Source organism: Vitis riparia, chromosome 15, assembly GCF_004353265.1.
Source record: "Vitis riparia cultivar Riparia Gloire de Montpellier isolate 1030 chromosome 15, EGFV_Vit.rip_1.0, whole genome shotgun sequence".
NCBI lineage: Eukaryota > Viridiplantae > Streptophyta > Magnoliopsida > Vitales > Vitaceae > Vitis > Vitis riparia.
In genome coordinates this window covers 2,508,327-2,526,566 of record NC_048445.1, presented here as the reverse complement: position 1 = coordinate 2,526,566, position 18,240 = coordinate 2,508,327, and the positions used below count along the sequence as shown (strand labels likewise).

Genomic DNA, 18,240 nt, shown 5'->3' with positions numbered 1-18,240 from the left:
CCAAGAAATGTGCCTATAAATTCCCATACCTTCCTCACAATTTTTCATTCAAGCAACAAAGCTCAATGGCACACCGATCTCTCCCTTCATTGGCCCTCCTCGGTCTTATCCTCGTGGCCTCGATCTCGAACACTCGAACACTCGTGCAGGCACAATAACGGTCTATTGGGGCCAGAATGGGTATGAGGGCAGCTTGGCTGATACCTGCTCATCGGGCAATTATGGAATTGTCAATATTGGTTTCTTGATTGTTTTTGGCAATAACCAAACCCCGCAGCTGAATCTGGCTGGCCATTGCTCTGATGATTGTACGTGGTTGAGCAACGACATTAGAGCATGCCAGAATCAAGGCATCAAGGTGTTGCTTTCCCTCGGAGGTGCCGGAGGAAGCCCTTTTCTGACCTCTGCGGAAGATGCCAGGTGATTATTTTTCTCAAGTGTACAAATTATTTTGGTTTTTGAAAAAATACTAAAAAAAAAAAATTAAGAAAAATGATATTCTCAAGTTTAGTTTTATTGTAAAAATTACGGGAAAAAAGGCAAATATATAAAAATAAATATAGCCCTAGCCATATCCTTGTGAGATCAACGCTGATTTTAATGTTGTGATGCAGGCAAGTTGCAGAATACCTATGGAACAATTTTCTTGGTGGCCAATCAAGCTCTCGACCATTAGGAGATGCTGTTCTAGATGGGATTGATTTTGACATAGAGGGAGGCACGAACCAGCACTGGGATGAGCTAGCCAAAGCCTTGTCGGAGTACAAGCAGCAGAGGACGGTGTACCTGTCGGCAGCTCCACAGTGCCCATTTCCGGATGCATGGATGGGCACAGCGATTGCCACAGGCCTATTCGACTATGTTTGGGTCCAATTCTACAACAATGACTGCCAATTCTCCGGCAACGCCGACAAACTTATCAGCGCCTGGAACCAATGGACCACAATTCAAGCCGGTCAAGTATTTTTGGGGTTGCCTGCAGCCCCAGAAGCAGCCGGGTCTGGCTACATCGCACCAGACGTGCTTGTTTCCCAGGTCCTGCCGTCCATCAAGACTTCCCCCAAGTATGGAGGTGTCATGCTTTGGTCTAAATATTATGATAATGGCTATAGTGCAGCCATTAAGTCCAGTGTTTGAAGTCTTGTCTTCTTATATATGTTTACTTCTAATATGGTAAAATAAATGAGCATTTGATACTTTCTGAAGCTTCCCAGATAAAGCTGAATGAAATATGAATTTTCTGCTTTCATGATTAATACAAATAGTACAATATTTTTCAATATCGACTCAACTGGACACCAGGCTGCCCATATGCCTCACCCATGGACGCCAAACTTTACTTTGCAATTCTCTTGCTTCTCCATCTCTTCAAATTGTGCTTTTACTTTTAGAGGGCAAAAAAAAATCTTCCAAACAGGGCTTTCTCCTTAGTGGTCCAACTATCACATCATATTTGAGACATATGGTATCTCGGCCTTGTTTGGGTAGGTCCTTTGGGACCACAGTTCTTAAAATATAATTTTTTTTTTCAATAATTTAAAAAAATGCTTTTTTAATATTTTATATATATATTTTCAAATATTTTTTAAATAAATTTTATCCTTGTTTTCAATTATTCTTCATACTTATACAATTTATTTTTCAAAACAATGCACAAAAAACCAAACAATTAAAATATATTATTAAAATCATCATGTTTCCAGAAAAATTTTCAAAAACATATTTGAAGAACAATTAATAAGCAAAATGTTTTCATATATTTTTTTTTTTCTCAAAAACAAAAATTTCTTCTTGCCATCAATGTCAAACATAACCTTTGTTTTCTTCTCTAAAGTCTTCTTCTCCCACCGTTTTCTTGGTCCTCTTCTACACCGTCCTATAAAGCCCAGAGATGAAGGTCAAAAGTCACCCCTTCATATCAGCTTGTCAAGTCTTTATAGTCGTTACTTCCATAGTACCAACAAATTCCCATACCTTGCTCACAATTTTTCATCCAAGCAACAAAGCTCAATGCCACACTAATCTCTCCTTTCATTAGCCCTCCTCTGCTTTTTCCTCATCGCCTCGATCTTGAACACTAATGCAGACACAATATCTGTCTATTGGGGCCAGGACGGAAATGAGGGCAGCTTGGCTGATACCTGCTCGTCAGGCAATTACGGAATTGTCAATATTGGTTTCCTGGTTGTTTTTGGAGATAACCAGACTCCGCAAATGAATCTGGCTGGCCATTGCAACCCGAGCTCTAATAGTTGCACGGGGTTGAGCAATGACATTAGAGCATGCCAGGGGCGAGGCATCAAGGTCTTGCTTTCCATCGGAGGTGGCTCAGGAAGCTATTCTTTGACCTCTGCGAAGGATGCCAGGTGATTTATTTTCATAAATATCATTTGATATTCGGATTGATTTTCAAATAACCGGTGATTTTATCGTTGTGATGCAGGCAAGTTGCAAATTACCTATGGAACAATTTTCTTGGTGGCCAATCAAGCTCACGACCATTAGGAGATGCTGTTCTAGATGGGATTGATTTTGACATAGTGGGAGGCACGGACCAGCACTGGGATGACCTAGCCAAAGCCTTGTCGGAGTTCAGGCAGCAGAGGACGGTGTACCTGTCGGCAGCTCCACAGTGCCCATTTCCGGATGCATGGATGGGCACAGCGATTGCCACAGGTCTATTCGACTATGTTTGGGTCCAATTCTACAACAATCCCCCTTGCCAATACTCCGGCAATAGCAGCCAACTTATTAGCGCCTGGAACCAATGGACCACAATTCAAGCTGGTCAAGTATTTTTGGGGTTGCCGGCAGCCCCAGAAGCCGCTGCTTCTGGCTACATCCCACCGGACGTGCTTGTTTCCCAGGTTCTGCCGTACATCAAGACTTCCCCCAAGTATGGAGGTGTCATGCTTTGGTCTAAAAATTATGACAATGGCTATAGTGCAGCTATTAAGTCTGACTCTATGTGTTCACTTCATATATGGTAAAATAAATGAGCATCTATTTTCTGAAGCTTCCCAGATAAAGCTGAATGAAATATAAATTTTCTGCTGTTTTGATTAATGCAAGTAGTACAATATATTTTAATATGGACTCAACTGGATCATGTTCAAAGGCTCTAAAAGCCTCTGCTCGCCTAGCAGCCCATTTGCCTCTACCATGGACACCAAACTTTACTTTGCAATTCTCTTGCTCATCTTGTTCTCTTTTGTACCCAAATCCGATGCTCGCGGAGAAATTGCCGTCTACTGGGGCCAAGACGAGCAAGAGGGCACGTTGACGAAGACCTGCAATACCAGAAAATATGCTTATGTTAATATAGCTTTCTTATCAGCATTTGGCAATGGCCAAACCCCTAAAATCAACTTGGCCGGTCACTGTGACCCCAACTCAGCCAAGGGGTGCCGGAGGGTCAGCAATGGCATCAAAAACTGCCAGGGTCAAGGCATCAAGGTGATGCTATCGATAGGCGGGGGCGATGGCAGCTACACTCTAACATCAGACGACGACGCCAGGGCAGTCGCTGACTACATATGGAACAACTTCCTCGGCGGGTGGTCGAGTTCTAGGCCGCTAGGGGACGCTGTGCTTGATGGCATAGACTTTGATATAGAGCAAGGGGACTCGCACTACGCCGCGCTTGCAAGAAGGCTGTCCCAGTATAACAACCGAGGGGGAAAGAGGGTGTACTTAACCGCAGCTCCACAGTGTCCATTCCCGGACCATTGGCTGAATGATGCTCTTAGAACAGGGCTGTTCGACTATGTCTGGATTCAGTTCTATAACAACCCTTCTTGTGAGTTTAGCTCTAGAAGTCGTGGAGGCTTCAGGATGGCCTGGAGGAAGTGGACATCGTCCATCCAGGCACGGAAGTTCTTCCTGGGGCTGCCGGCTTCCCGCGAGGCCGCTGGCAGCGGCTATATCTCACCGGAGACGCTGAGATCCGAGGTGTTGCCTTTCATCAAAGGGTTTCAAGGGTATGGAGGAGTGATGCTGTGGGATAGGTATAACGATGTTCAAAGTGGCTACAGTTCTGCCATCAAAGGGAGTGTCTGAGTTCTTCATGGCCTAATGACCTTACTAATCTAAATAAAAGCCAGCTCCTGTTTGCTAATCTTGTATGGGATTCTCCATATCTGTACCATGGAAGAAAAGGAGAGGAAATTGAAATGGAAATGATGAAGCAAATCCACCTTCACAACATTAGCTGAAAAGCCTTGAGTTCTACCAATATAAAATCTCCTTATTTTTAGGGTGAATAACCGGATGAATATTAGAGTGCCTGCTGTCATTTTAGAAAGTATTTTTGGTATTTCTAATATCTTAAAAGATAAAAATTTTTAAATATAAAAAATTTAAAAATATTTTCTAAAATTACTATGAAATGCACTCTTATTTCTTTTATTTTTTTTTTCTAAATTTGAAAAATTATATATTCTTTATTTTAAAATTTACACCTTTTGTTTCATAGTAGGAAGAAAAAACGCTCTGAAAAGTAAATTATTATTTTTAAATTTTGTTTAAAAAAATTAATTGAATCATTTTTTCAGAATAAAATCCGATATTGAAAGAAATACTATTTTTAAATCTTTATTCAATTTAATATAAAATAGTAGTTATTAACTTATTTTTGCTTTTCTAATTTTTTATTTAAATTAATTATAAAAATAAAATAAATGTTATAAAATATGAGAATTTATCATATTATGGGAATTTGTGGATGATCATTCATGATCATAATGTATATCTCTTTGTGACTCCTTATAAAAGGGAGATACCTCTAATGAAAATTATTTTATTCTCTTCTTACATTCTAATTTATCTTTCTTGTTTTCTTCTCCTTTCACTTTATAATTTTACAACATGTTATCAACACGAATATAGAAAGATTTTTCTCTTGTAAATGTTCTTTATTTATCTGACAAAAGAAACAAAAAGATTTTTCTCTATTAAGAAAAAAAAATGATGTTCTTTTCTTCAGAGAAATAGAAAGAGTATTCTCTCTTCTTTTTCACAAAAAAACATGTGATAAACTTAAATCATGATTTTCTACTTTATCACCCTTTAACTCTCTATTTTCACTTATTTTTTTCGAATGCATAAATATGTATAATCCCTATAACCAGAAGTTATGAGATAAATTATAAATTATAGGGTAAATTCATAACCAGCAGTTATGAAAAATATGTACAATCCCTAGAACAAGAAGTTATGCGATAAATTATAAATTATGGGGTAAATTCATAACCAGAAGTTATGAAAAATATGTGCAATCCCTAGAACAAGAAGTTATGCAATAAATTATAAATTATGGGGTAAATTCATAACCAGAAGTTATGAAAAATATGTGCAATTCCTATAACTAGAAGTTATGATGAAAAATTACAAAATTACAAATACATAACCAGAAGTTATGTATATGATCCCTAATTATTTATTTTTAATTATACGGTATAACTAGCAGTTACACCAAACAATATTATAGCCAAAAGTTATAAAATAAATAAATAAATAAATAAATAAATAAATAAATAAATAAATAAATGTTCATAGTCTGAAGCTATGCACAAATTTACCCAATGAATAGTTCATAACCTGAAGCTATACACAAATTTATGTAAAAAAAAAAAAAAAACAGTTCATAGTCTTAAGCAATGTACAAATTTAAATATTTTCTTATTTTGACAAAATAATCATAGCTTGAAGCTATAAAAGATATTAACTTTTAATTTCTTTTAATTATATTGTGTAACTAGAAGTTATACATAAATAGTCCATAGCCTGAAACTATGTACAAATTTGAATATTTTATTGTGTTATATATGCTCTCATTACTTTTATACAACTTATTAAGTCATCATCAATGACTAATATTTTTCCATTGATTTTAACTATTTCTCTATGATAATATTTATTCAACTCTATAAAGACAAAGTCTTTATGACAATGTTTTATGACTTGCTATTTTGATGAAACTCTTGTCTCATTAATTGCACAACATTGATGACAAACAATGTTAATACTATATCATGTGATAAAAACCTAATGAAAGGTTCCAAAAGAGCTTATACTATGTCATTAGTGGTATTTGATTCCATGTGAATGACACTTTATACGATGATAGATCCAGAAGAATCTTGTAAGACCAACTTCGTCCCCCAGGGTAAAATGTCGTATGGATGTACATTATAAAACCAGAAGTTTTTATTTAATGACTAGTCTGCCTATATACTTAAAAGGTACAATATTTTAATGAGACGATTTTCTCACCGTTAAGGGGAGAAGAGCTAGTTCCAAAAGAACGACGTGAAATTATTTGGAATGTATTGTCTTTGACTTATCTTAATCCTCGTACAAATCAATGTGAATTAGAATTTCAAAGGATTATTCATTTGCAAAATTTTGAAAATCAATTACAAGATGCATTCATTGATACAAAGAAAGTGATAAGGTCATATATTCCGGCTACAAATACTCCAACACGAATTGATGTCCTTGTAAGACAGTTAACAAATTAATCTAAGATACGCTTGAAGCGTGGTAGTCCTATTAGCCCAAAGGATGTAACTCCTCGGAAGAGGAAAACCCAAGAAAAACTTGGCACTCTAAAGAAGACCATAAAAAATAACTGATTAGTTTAAAATTGATAAATCTATAGCCTTAGAAGAGGCACAAATAATGCAGAAAGCCCTTGAAGAGGCACATGTTGAACGAGAAGCCCTTGAAGATGTACAAGTACATGAAAATTGTGAGATCTTAATAAGTTATGTACACACAGAAGAAAAATGGGATCGAAATAATATTGTTATTAACAATATTTTTGCTTTCCAAGTGACCTCTGATATCACAAGAAATGATAAAAATCCCGAATCATGAAATGTGGAAGAATGTCGACATAGAAATGATTGGCCAAAAATGGAAAGAAACTATACAGGCAGAGTTAAACTCATTAACAAAAAAAGAAGTTTTTGGACCTGTAATCCAAACACCTGAAAATGTAAAGTCTGTTGAGTATGAATGGGTATTTGTAAAAAAACGCAATGAGAATAATGAGATCATAAGATATAAAGTGCGATTAGTAGCACAAGGTTTCTCGCAGAAACCTAGTATTGACTATGAGGAAACATTCTTTCCCGTCATGGATGCAATCACATATAATTTCTTAATTAGTTTAGCAGTCCCAAAAGGACTAGATATGCGTCTCATGAGTGTTATTACAGTATATTTATATGGATCCATGGATAATGATATATACATGAAAATCCCTAAAGGATTTAAAAAGAAAATTGTACAAAGCCTCGTAACATGTACTCAATCAAGTTACAAAGATCCTTGTATGGATTAAAGCACTTTGGATGCATGTGGTACAATCGCCTTAGCAAATACTTGCTAAAAGAAGGGTATATGAATAATCTTATATGCCCATGCATCTTCATTAAGAAATCAGAAATCGGATTTGCAATTATTGCAATGTATGTTGATAACTTAAATCTTGTTGGAACTCTTGAAGAACTCACAAGAACAACAAATTACTTGAAAAAGAAAATTTGAGATTAAAGATTTTTGAAAAACAAAATTTTGTCTCGGTTTGCAGATCGAGCATTTTCCAAATGGAGTTTTATTATATCAATTAACATACATTAAGAAAGTTTTAAAGCATTTTTATATGGATAAAGTGCATCATTTAAGTTCTCCGATGGTTGTTCGATCACTTGATGTGAAAAAAGACCCATTTCGTCCTTGCGAAAAATGATGAAGAATTGCTTGGTCCTGAAGTACCATATCTTAGTGCTATTGGTGCACTTATATATCTTGCCAATTGTATAAGTTTAAACATCGTTTTTTTTTTGTCAATTTATTAGCAAGATATAGTGTTGCTCCAACTCGAAGACATTGGAATGGTATCAAACATATATTGCATTATCTTTGCGGAACTACTAGTATGAGTCTATTTTCCTTAAGGGAATCAAAACAACAATTGCTTGGATATGCATATGCAGAATATTTTTCAGATCCATATAAAGAAATTCTTGCAATTCATGAAGTAAGTCGTGAATGTGTATGACTAAGGTCAATGATCCAACATATATAAGAAACATGTGGACTACCTTCCATTAGAGGCAATGCAACCAAGTTACATGAAGATAATGCTGCTTGTATTGCACAAATTAAAGGAGGATTCATAAAAGGTGATAGAACTAAGTATATCTCCCTAAATTCTTTTATACTCATGAGGTCCAAAAGAAATGTGAGATCGATGTTCAACAGATTCAGTTATGCAATAATCTAGCAGATCTATTCACAAAGGCGTTACCTTCGACCGCATTGAAAAAGTTAAGGTATGACTTTGGAATACGAAGATTGAGAGATCTACCATTTGAAATGTTGAAGAAATCATAATCATATCTACATGAGAGGGAGAATGATAATATGGATATACTGCACTATTTTTACCTTCATCTAGGTTTTGTCCCAATGGGTTTTACTGACAAGGTTTTTAACGAGGCAGTTATAGTAATCAAAAAAAATATTGTACTCTTTTTCCTTCACTAGGGTTTTTCCCAGTAAGGTTTTAATGAGACATATTCTTATGATCATCTAAGGGGGAGTGTTATAAAATATGATAATTTATCGGATTATGGGAACTTGTGGATGATTATTCATATCGATGTGTATCTCTTTGTGACTCCCTATAAAAGGGAGATACCTCTAATGAAAATTATTTTATTCTCTTCCTACATTCTAATTTATCTTTCTTGTTTTCTTCTACTTTTACTTTATAATTTTACAACAATAAAATAATTTTGAAAATGTCATAGCAATAGATATAGTAATTTGAAAGTAATTCTAAAATTTAAAAATAAATAAAAAAACAAAAAATATATCAAATTATTCCATTTTTAAGCTTATTTTTAAAAACATTACTAAATAATTCCCACGTTTAGAATTTTTTTTTTAAAATCATTATCATTTAAAACTCAAATTTTAAAATAAATAAAAGAAAGAAATAGACAAAAAGGAAAAATAATTTTGTCTTTCATCTAATTGGTGAAAAAGGCTTTAAAAAGATATAAATATCGGAGTAAACTTATGTCAATTTAAAAAAAAATATTTTTCATTATAAATTATAAATCAAATAAAAATGTGCAAATTTTTTTTTTCTAATACAAATAAAATTAAATTGACTTTTTTTTGGGAGAATTAGTATAACTATTTGGTGTAAATGGGCAGATAAAAATATTAATATTAACTTCTAAATTTCTAATATATATAAAGGGAAATAAATAATAAATAAATTTTTTAGAAAAATATGTAAATTTCAAATAAATTTATTGTTAAAGGTAACCATATTACATGAGTGGAGGGTTGGGAGGAAGTCATTTAAATTATTATTTTTTTAAATAAAATAAAATAAATAAAAATTTTTGATTTATTTATTTTTCCTCTTTTAAACCCTACCTCTAGAAAGCTCTGTTTTTCTCGATTCCGATTTCAACTGAATACGGTCTGCGGCTCTCTGCGTCTTGTGCGGCAGCAACTCTCCGACAAGCCCTCTACTGGTGACCACTCTCCAGAAAGCCCTCAGAAGCTTCGGAGTCGTTTTTGAAAACATTAGGTGAGTCCTTGCTCCCAAAAAAAACCCTAAATGCTATATATTTACCGGAAATTGCCCTAAACCCTTGAGAAAAATCCCTAAATTAATGTGAGCAATTTCTTTGAATTGGCGCAGAAAAACAACTCTACGACGTTTCAATTTTGTAATCTTCTATTGGCCTTCAATCCATCAAAACATGGGAAAAGCAAAGAAAGCCCAAAAATTTGCTGTCATGAAGAAGATGGTCACCTCCAAAGCACTTAAAAAGTAAGGTTTTTCTTTTATACAGATTTTTTTCCCTCTCTGTAATAGATTTAGGTTCCTCTAATTTTCTTCAATTGAATATATCTTGAATTTGTTTTTGGTTTTATTTAGACACAAAGAAGAGGTTTTGAACCCTACCAAAAAGGACGAAAACAAAGAGAAAACCTCCAGAAATGTGTAAGTTTTTCTTAATAAACAATTTTTCCGCTGCATTATTTTCAGAATTTGCTGTGTTTAATCATTGTTAAATTATTATTTAATTTTCTGAGAATGCAGGCCATATGTTCCGTCCGCTCTTTTCTTCAAGTACAACACTGCTTTGGGGCCGCCTTATCGGGTTTTGGTCGATACCAATTTCATCAATTTTTCTATTCAGAATAAAGTGAGTGTTTACTGTTGTTTTGTTAACGTAGGGAACATGATCTTGTTTAGGTTCTATTCAATGTTTGTTTTCTATGAATATATCTCAAGTTTTCTTTTCTTTTTCTTCTTTCTTCTTCTTCTTCTTCTTTTTTTTTTTTTTTTGTGAGAATTTTCTTTTAGATTTTTGTGAAAGCTAGTAATTGTTATGTGATTTTGGAATTCTGGAAGTGTCTTTCTTGGTTTTTAAGAGTTATAGCAGATGTGATTTTTGCTTCAAAAAGCAGGAAAACTACTTCCAAGGTGCTAGCATATGATGCATTGTAAGTCCTTAGATGCCCATTGGTGAATATGCTCAATTGGTGTTAAGTCCATATGGAGGGAGAGAAATAGGAGAGCTTTAAATAATGGTGAAAGTTTGGATCAAACAATTAAGAGTTGTTTCTTGAATCCCTTTTAGGAGTGGGTAAGATTGTATATTGGGGACAGATCTCTATCGTTGTTAGAGTTTGTGGACTGGATAGGCTCTTCGTAGGGCATGACTGCTGGTTTTTGTGTTCCCGCGCTTCTTTTTGGTTTTTTTGGTTGCTTTTGTATACATCACGTATACTTCTTTTTTATTCTAATACATTTACATTTATCCAAAAAAAAAAAAAGCCCAACCGCATGTTTGTTAGCTTCTGCTGAAGGTGAGTTATGGCATTTGGGTATGGAATTTTAGGGCCTGGAAATTGTTTTCTAGCATAAACACATGTTTGACAATTTTCTGTAAACAGTTTTTTCAAAATTCTTCTAAAACAGGTGTTTTTTGGGAACAAATTTGAGATTTTTTTCATGTGTTTTTGTAGTGTGTTCTAAAGAACAATTGAAAATATAAATAATAGTTTGAATGTTTTTACATCATATATAAGAGTACACTACTTTCATTGAGAATAGTTGAGAAAATTGTTTTTCATGTTTGAATTTCCAAACAGATTTTTATTCCTGTAAACAATTGAAAACTATTCCTAAAAATTGTCCTCAAAAATGGTTTTTTGACAACTGTTTCTTAAGACGTTGCAAATGACTATCCTAAGCATTTCTCAACAATGACTAATGAGTTTTCTCTGAATTCTTCTGCAGCTTGATCTGGAGAAAGGGATGATGGACTGCTTATATGCAAAATGTGAGTTCAATGAAGTTACTGATTTTGGCATTTATTTAAGCTCATTCCTAAATGCTGTTAGTCTTTGTCTAAGAAATTATGATGTTACCATGGTAGTTTGTATATTCACTATGTTGAAATTGTCCGCTTCAAAACATTTTGGGCACAAAATTGACTAAATTTTGTATCTTATCAATCTGAAAGTATTTTTATGTGATGGGATTCTTATATTATTTTGTTTTGTCTTTGTTGCTTCCTTCTATCTTTTAATTTTAAAGGCACTCCTTGTATCACGGATTGTGTGATGGCAGAGCTTGAGAAGTTAGGTCAGAAATACCGCGTGGCTCTGAGGTAAATTTCCATTTGTTTTACTCAATGAAATTGTGATTCTCAGTAGTTTTGCCATACTATTCACTGAGAAAATATTTTTGATGATTCTCACCCTATTAAGCTATATTGGAGTCAAAACTATACAATTATGTGTGCATGTGAAATAAGAGCTGCAAAAAAGGGAGATGAATATTTATTCCCAATTGAAGAAATTGAGACATTGATATCCAGTTTTACCATAAAATAGAAAGATAAGATGTCTCTTGACCTACTTTCTTGGCAGGATTGCAAAGGATCCTCGGTTTGAAAGATTACTTTGTACTCATAAGGGAACTTATGCTGATGACTGTATTGTTGATAGAGTTACTCAGGTATGATTTGGATTCTGCACCATGTTTACATGTGTATTATCTCGGGCTTCTATATACATTGATCCCAAGCTATATTCATTTTATGTAAAAATTTCCGTTGTCCAATCTGCTTTGTACTGTGGGGCTATATATCTTGTGTAAATGCATTGCATGGAGTACAGAATATGAGTAGTTACCAAATTATCTGATAAAAAATGTGGGTTACATCATCCAGTGGTCTAAATTTCAAGTTGATTGAATATTTTTCATAAACTAGCCTTAATGTTCAAATCATATGTGTAATGACGATAAAACTCCATCCATGAGATATTCGGGCGTTGAACTGATTGATGGGTTCCCATAATCCCGAGTTTCCACCCTTACCCCAACCTTGTTGTTCTGGATACAGGACCATACCAAATCAATCATCTAATGGGCTATGCAGCTGAATGTCATTATAACTGTCCAAATTGCTCTGTTATCTTCTATCCTCTTTGCATGAGTAATGTGTGTACTATACTTTGTTTAAAACAGCATAAATGCTACATTGTTGCTACATGCGATCGAGACTTGAAGCGAAGGATTCGCAAGGTAAAAATGAATTGATGATGCTCATGACTTGATAATTACTTTGCATCAAGTTCCAATATATTTTTGATAGGTGCATCAAGTTCTAATATATGAAATTTCTTTTCAATGTGCAGGTCCCTGGTGTGCCAATAATGTACATTACAAAACACCAGTATTCAATTGAGCGGTTGCCCGAAGCGACAATTGGTGGAGGTAGGCTTGAAACTGTTTATTTATATATATAGCTGCAAATACCCCTTTTTTTTCTTTTGCCTTCCCTTGCCTTCCCTTCCCTTCCCTGTTCTGAGATATCTGTTTCCATTGATGCAGCTCCAAGAATTTAAACTGTGATTGGTAGCTTACAGGCGTGAGGAAGATAGGTGATTCTGTTTTTGCTAATTATCAATTTTGTTTACTTGTTGTAACTAAAACCATCTCTAGATTCAGGTGGAATTATGAATTTTTGTTGATTTACTTCTCCTCTTTTAGAGACCACAGATTCTACAGTGTAATTTCTATCAAATGGGGTGCTTCTTGCTCATTCAACTTAAGAGTTCTGATTGTTTGTTTTTGTTCAAGGTTGATTCCTAACATGTTCTTAAATTTATTTAAATTTTAAGAACATTTATTTAGCGGAAAAAAGAGTTTCAAAATATGTATATGTAAAAATAACTTGGTTCTACTTAGTGTCTTCTCAGTTATGAAAAAATAAGGCTCTAACTAGTAGTTGTTTTTTTTAAGAACACTTTTTTCTTCCTTTTTTTCCTCTATTTTTTCCCTTAATTTTTTTTTCAACCAAACAAGATATTAGTATTTTATTTCCTTAACTATTTTTATGGCATCCACGTCTTTTTTCTGTGACAGTGCTTCTCCTTCTCTTAGAATCATTCCATCAATGGGAGAAAATATATCAAAACAATGGAAAAAGCAAATTATATCAGTAAGCATGAAGCGTTCGTTTCAATAAAAATTACAGTCAATACCATTTTGGAGATCACTTTTCAACTCCCATCAAATCTTGAATCTTTAATCAGCTCACAGATGCCTCTAGTAATTCTAATCTTTCTTAGGAACCAAACAGTGAGCAATGCGATTGAATTTGTTGTTCTTGTTGGATGGCACATTACCTCATATTTTTTTTATTCACATGTTGGTGACAGATAAAGGAAGTTTGTCTATAGTAACTTTGAACTTTTGTAATAAAAAAAAAAAAATTGATTTTTTCAATTTAATTTTTTGAAATGACTTTATAGGTACATAAAGAGTTGATCACACACAACAGCAAATATGGGCAAGGATTTCAAAAGTAATTTTCTTAATTTGTATATATATCTGTATGTATATTACCTCACCTAAATCAAAACTCTTCTACCATGCTATGCTATGAAACTAATTTGATTCAAAGTAAAAAATGAAAAATTGTTTTCAAAAATAGAAATTAGTGATTTTATAGAAAAATTACTATTGTTTTTTTGTTTCTAAAAACAAAAATCAAAATGTCAGATGAGGCATATATACCTTAGCAAATTTAAGTGGTTTCTTCACATTGTATTCATGCCCGAAAGTCTATCACAAGTTTCTTGCAATCTTCTTCCACAAACCTGTAGATTTGACAAACAATTTGATACATGTGGTCCAACATATGTGCCTATAAATTTCCTTACCTTCCTCTCAATTTTTCATCCAAGCAACAAAGCTCAATGGCACACCACTCTCTCCTTTCATTAGCCCTCCTCAGCTTTTTCTTTCTTGCCTCCATCTCCAACACTAATGCAGGTACAATAACAGTCTACTGGGGCCAAAATGGGAACGAGGGCAGCTTGGCTGATACCTGCTCCTCAGGCTATTATGGAATTGTCAATATTGCTTTCTTGGTTGTTTTTGGCAATAACCAGACTCCGCAGCTGAATCTAGCTGGCCATTGTGACCCGACTTCTAGTGGTTGCACATGGTTGAGTGATGACATTAGAGCATGCCAGGATCAAGGCATCAAGGTGTTGCTTTCCATCGGAGGTGCCTCGGGAAGCTATACTTTGATCTCTGCAGAGGATGCCAGGTGATTATTCTTCAAAAATATATAGACTATGTTTGGTTCCTAAGAAAAAAAAAATACTGAAGAAAAGATCAGTGCTGATTCTATTGTTGTGATGCAGGGAAGTTGCAAATTACCTATGGAACAATTTTCTCGGGGGCCAATCAAGCTCACGACCGTTAGGAGATGCTGTTCTAGATGGGATTGATTTTGACATTGAAGGAGGCACAACCCAGCACTGGGATGAACTAGCCAAGGCCTTGTCGGAGTTCAGCGGGCAGAGGAAGGTGTACCTATCAGCAGCTCCACAGTGCCCATTTCCGGATGCATGGATGGGCACTGCCATTGCCACAGGCCTATTCGACTATGTTTGGGTCCAATTCTACAACAATCCCCCCTGCCAATACTCCGGCAACGCCGACAACCTTATCAACTCCTGGAACCAATGGACCACGATTGAAGCTGGTCAAGTATTTTTGGGGTTGCCTGCAGCCTCAGCAGCAGTCGGATCTGGCTACATCGAACCAGACGTGCTTGTCTCCCAGGTCCTGCCGTCCATCAAGACTTCCCCCAAGTATGGAGGTGTCATGCTTTGGTCTAGATATTATGATAATGGCTATAGTGCAGCCATTCTGTCCAGTGTTTGAAGTCTTGTCTTCCTAATATGGTCACAAAAATGAGCTTTGATACTTTCTGAAACTTGAATGAAATATAAATTTTCTGCTGTGATGATTATATATATATATATATATATATATATATATATATATATATAATGGCACGATATCTTTCAAAGGCTCTCTCTAAAAGCCTCTGCTTACCAAGCAGCCCATTTGCCTCAACCATGTACTCCCAACTCTACTTTGCAATTCTCCTTGCTGATCTTGCAGTTTACCAATCTCATCACATTTAATTTTTTTTAAATGAAAATATTATCGTAGAACCCTATTTAAATATATGGTCAATACAAAAGTCATAGGCATAGGAGAAAAGCCACATTGATGAGTCACGACTCATGAATGCCAATCCAGTTAGCTTTCCATAGCTTTCCATTTCAGGTAATTGGATGTCCAGGGTGCCAATCCAGTTTGGCAGATGTTTCCATTTCCAGATCATTTTTAACAGAAGCAAAGTTTGGCATAAGAAAATAGTGAAATATGGGCTATAAATTGGGCATATTCCTACATCCAACATATTAACTAATCAAAGCTTAATTAAACCACCAACCAAACAAGAATCAATGGCTCTCCATAGCTTTCCATTTCGGGTAATTGGATATCCAGGGTGCCAATCCAGCTAGGCAGATGTTTCCATTTCCATAGTATTTTTAACAGAAGCAAAGTTTGGCATAGCTGGATTATTAAGGATATGTTTGACAACTGCTTTTGAAAAACAGGTCTAAAAAATAGTTTTTTTAGAAACCCAAAATGTTTTTAACCTGTTTTTAATAGTTTTAAAGATAATTTTTATGTTTAGTATTTACTTTAATCATTTTATATATTGTTAAGGTGAATTCACAATATTCCAACAAACACTAGAATTTTCCTACCATTTCTTTGTGCAAAACTAAATATACAATATCAACTAACAGCAATAAATAAATAAACTCATGCAACAGAAAAATAAATCAGACATAAGAATTTTTACGTGAAAAACCCCCAAAGGCGAAGAGAAAAACCACAAGATCTAGTCCAATTCAAACTTCCAATATCAACAATAATGAGTTACAACTGTCTTTTCTAAAATAATCTCTATAGGCTGCCAAATACATTAAGAGCATATATAGCCTTGGATTATACAATTTCTCTTGGCAAAAACAAAGAAAATTTGATAAAGTATACCAAAAATGTTGTTACTGTTCACGGACAGTAACACCAGTTTCAAGCTCAAAATCTGATCTCCACCGTTCAGATTGTAGATACTTGAGTTTCAAACCTCTCCTCCAAATTTCAACTCGATCGGACCACAAATGAAGCAGGATCAACTTGTTGATGAAATCTAGGTAGATGCGTTTTTCCTTTCTCTCTTCTCTTCTCTCTGTTTTCTTTTTCTTTTTCTTGATCTTTTTTTTTTTTTTAATGTAACTGACTTGGTCCGTCCCCAAGCATATGGGGCCCACTCCCTCACATACGAGAGAGCCTAACAAATCTCCCCCTTCCAACTATGTGAAGGGCTCTACCAAACCCGTTTGCTTTCTACAGAATTGTAGTTTCTCTGAAGGTATTGGTTTTATTATCATATCTGATCCATTCTCATCAGTATGGATTTTCTCAAGGCAAAACAATTTCATCTCTAATGCATCATGAATCCAATGATATCTCACATCAATATGCTTGGATCTAGTGTGAAAAGTTGGATTCTTACTGAGATGAATAGCATTCTGACTATCACAGTAGAGTAGATACCTTTCTTGCTATAGACCCAATTCTTGTAGGAACTTCTTCATCCACAGTAAATCCTTGCTAGGTTGAGTGATAGAAATATACTCGGCCTTTGTGATTGACAAAGCAACACCTTTCTACAATCTTGATTGTCATGACATTGCTCCCCCTAAAAAAGTGATCAAATAACCAGAAGTAGACTTTCTGGAATCAACATTCCCAGCCATATCTGCATCTATGCATCCTACAAGCACAAGTTTGTCAGTCCCAAAACATAAACATGTCTTAGAAGTACCCCTAAGATACCTGAGAATCCATTTCATTACAGCCTAGTGTTCTTTGCCAGGATTAGAAAGGAACTTGCTGACAACTCCAACAGCATGAGCAATATCAGGCCTTGTGCACACCATGGCATACATCAAGCTACCCACGGCTGATGCATAGAGCACCCTTTGCATTTATTCTTTTTCTTTCTCACTTGAAGGACTTTGTTTGGAACTTAGCTTTAGATGACTTCCATATTGAACTTGTCTAAAACCTTCTCAACATAGCTTTCTTGAGATAGCCACAATTTTTCATTCGTCTTATCTCGAGAAATCTTTATACCAAGAATTTGACTTGCAGACCCAAAGTCCTTCATTTCAAAGGACTTGCTCAACTTTTTTTTTTTTTTTTTTTTTTTTTTTTTTTCAGTTTATCAATTTTACCAGTATCACGACCAACAATTAGCATGTCATCCACATATAGCAAGAGAACAATAAATTCTTCATCAGAGAATTTCTTCACAAACACACAATGATTAAAAACAGTTTTATCATACCCATGCTCAACCATAAAGGAATCAAACTTCTTGTGCCACTGTCTCGATACCTGCTTGAGACCATACAAACTTTTCTTCAGTCGACACACTAAGTGTTCCTTACTTTTGATTGTAAACCCTCATGGTTGCTCCATATATATTTCCTTCTCAAAGTCGCCATAGAGGAAAACAGTCTTCACATCAAGCTGTTCAATCTCTAGATTCATACTGGCAGCCAAGCCTAACATAAGTCGGATTGAAGACAAACCATGGGTGAAAAAATCTCTTCAAAGTCAATGTCTTTCTTCTGATTAAAACCCTTCACAACCAATCTTGCCTTGTACCTTGGCTATGATCTGTTTGGTTCAGGCTTCCTTTTCAATATCTATTTATTCTTCAATGTCCTCTTACC

General features: G+C 34.9%; 4 protein-coding genes and 1 pseudogene across 4 annotated transcripts; all 5 read left to right on the top strand.

Annotated features, from left to right (window-relative positions):
* The first annotated feature begins 50 nt into the window (after window positions 1-50).
* On the top strand, window positions 51-1,196 carry LOC117932313 (annotated as a pseudogene).
* Window positions 1,197-2,022: 826 nt separating this feature from the next.
* Window positions 2,023-3,066, top strand: LOC117931752 (acidic endochitinase-like; the record flags this gene model as incomplete). Its single annotated transcript, XM_034852804.1, has 2 exons — window positions 2,023-2,366; window positions 2,444-3,066. Coding segments are annotated over 2 exons (891 nt in total), but the record flags the coding sequence as incomplete, so codon positions are not given.
* A 7-nt stretch (window positions 3,067-3,073) lies between these two features.
* On the top strand, window positions 3,074-4,217 carry LOC117931751 (basic endochitinase-like). Its single transcript, XM_034852803.1, has one exon. The coding sequence runs from the start codon at window positions 3,109-3,111 to the stop codon at window positions 4,057-4,059; it is 951 nt and encodes a 316-aa protein (XP_034708694.1). The 5' UTR covers window positions 3,074-3,108; the 3' UTR covers window positions 4,060-4,217.
* Window positions 4,218-9,478: 5,261 nt separating this feature from the next.
* LOC117931517 (rRNA-processing protein FCF1 homolog) lies at window positions 9,479-13,194 on the top strand. The gene is made up of 10 exons (XM_034852482.1): window positions 9,479-9,619; window positions 9,734-9,865; window positions 9,974-10,039; window positions 10,139-10,244; window positions 11,345-11,387; window positions 11,645-11,717; window positions 11,980-12,067; window positions 12,581-12,637; window positions 12,751-12,829; window positions 12,947-13,194. Exons 2-10 carry the CDS (start codon window positions 9,795-9,797, stop codon window positions 12,958-12,960), a joined length of 597 nt encoding a protein of 198 aa, XP_034708373.1. The 5' UTR covers window positions 9,479-9,619; window positions 9,734-9,794; the 3' UTR covers window positions 12,961-13,194.
* Window positions 13,195-13,974: 780 nt separating this feature from the next.
* LOC117931514 (acidic endochitinase-like) lies at window positions 13,975-15,383 on the top strand. The gene is made up of 2 exons (XM_034852481.1): window positions 13,975-14,672; window positions 14,770-15,383. Exons 1-2 carry the CDS (start codon window positions 14,245-14,247, stop codon window positions 15,293-15,295), a joined length of 954 nt encoding a protein of 317 aa, XP_034708372.1. The 5' UTR covers window positions 13,975-14,244; the 3' UTR covers window positions 15,296-15,383.
* The last annotated feature ends 2,857 nt before the right edge of the window (window positions 15,384-18,240 follow it).

Coding starts and splice junctions, on each gene's coding strand:
- LOC117931514 (XM_034852481.1), top strand. CDS start 14,245: ATGTGGTCCAACATATGTGCCTATAAATTTCCTTACCTTCCTCTCAAT. Junction 14,673..14,769: donor ATCTCTGCAGAGGATGCCAG/GTGATTATTCTT, acceptor GTTGTGATGCAG/GGAAGTTGCAAATTACCTAT.
- LOC117931517 (XM_034852482.1), top strand. CDS start 9,795: ATGGGAAAAGCAAAGAAAGCCCAAAAATTTGCTGTCATGAAGAAGATG. Junction 11,388..11,644: donor GGACTGCTTATATGCAAAAT/GTGAGTTCAATG, acceptor TTAATTTTAAAG/GCACTCCTTGTATCACGGAT. Junction 11,718..11,979: donor AAATACCGCGTGGCTCTGAG/GTAAATTTCCAT, acceptor CTTTCTTGGCAG/GATTGCAAAGGATCCTCGGT.
- LOC117931751 (XM_034852803.1), top strand. CDS start 3,109: ATGTTCAAAGGCTCTAAAAGCCTCTGCTCGCCTAGCAGCCCATTTGCC.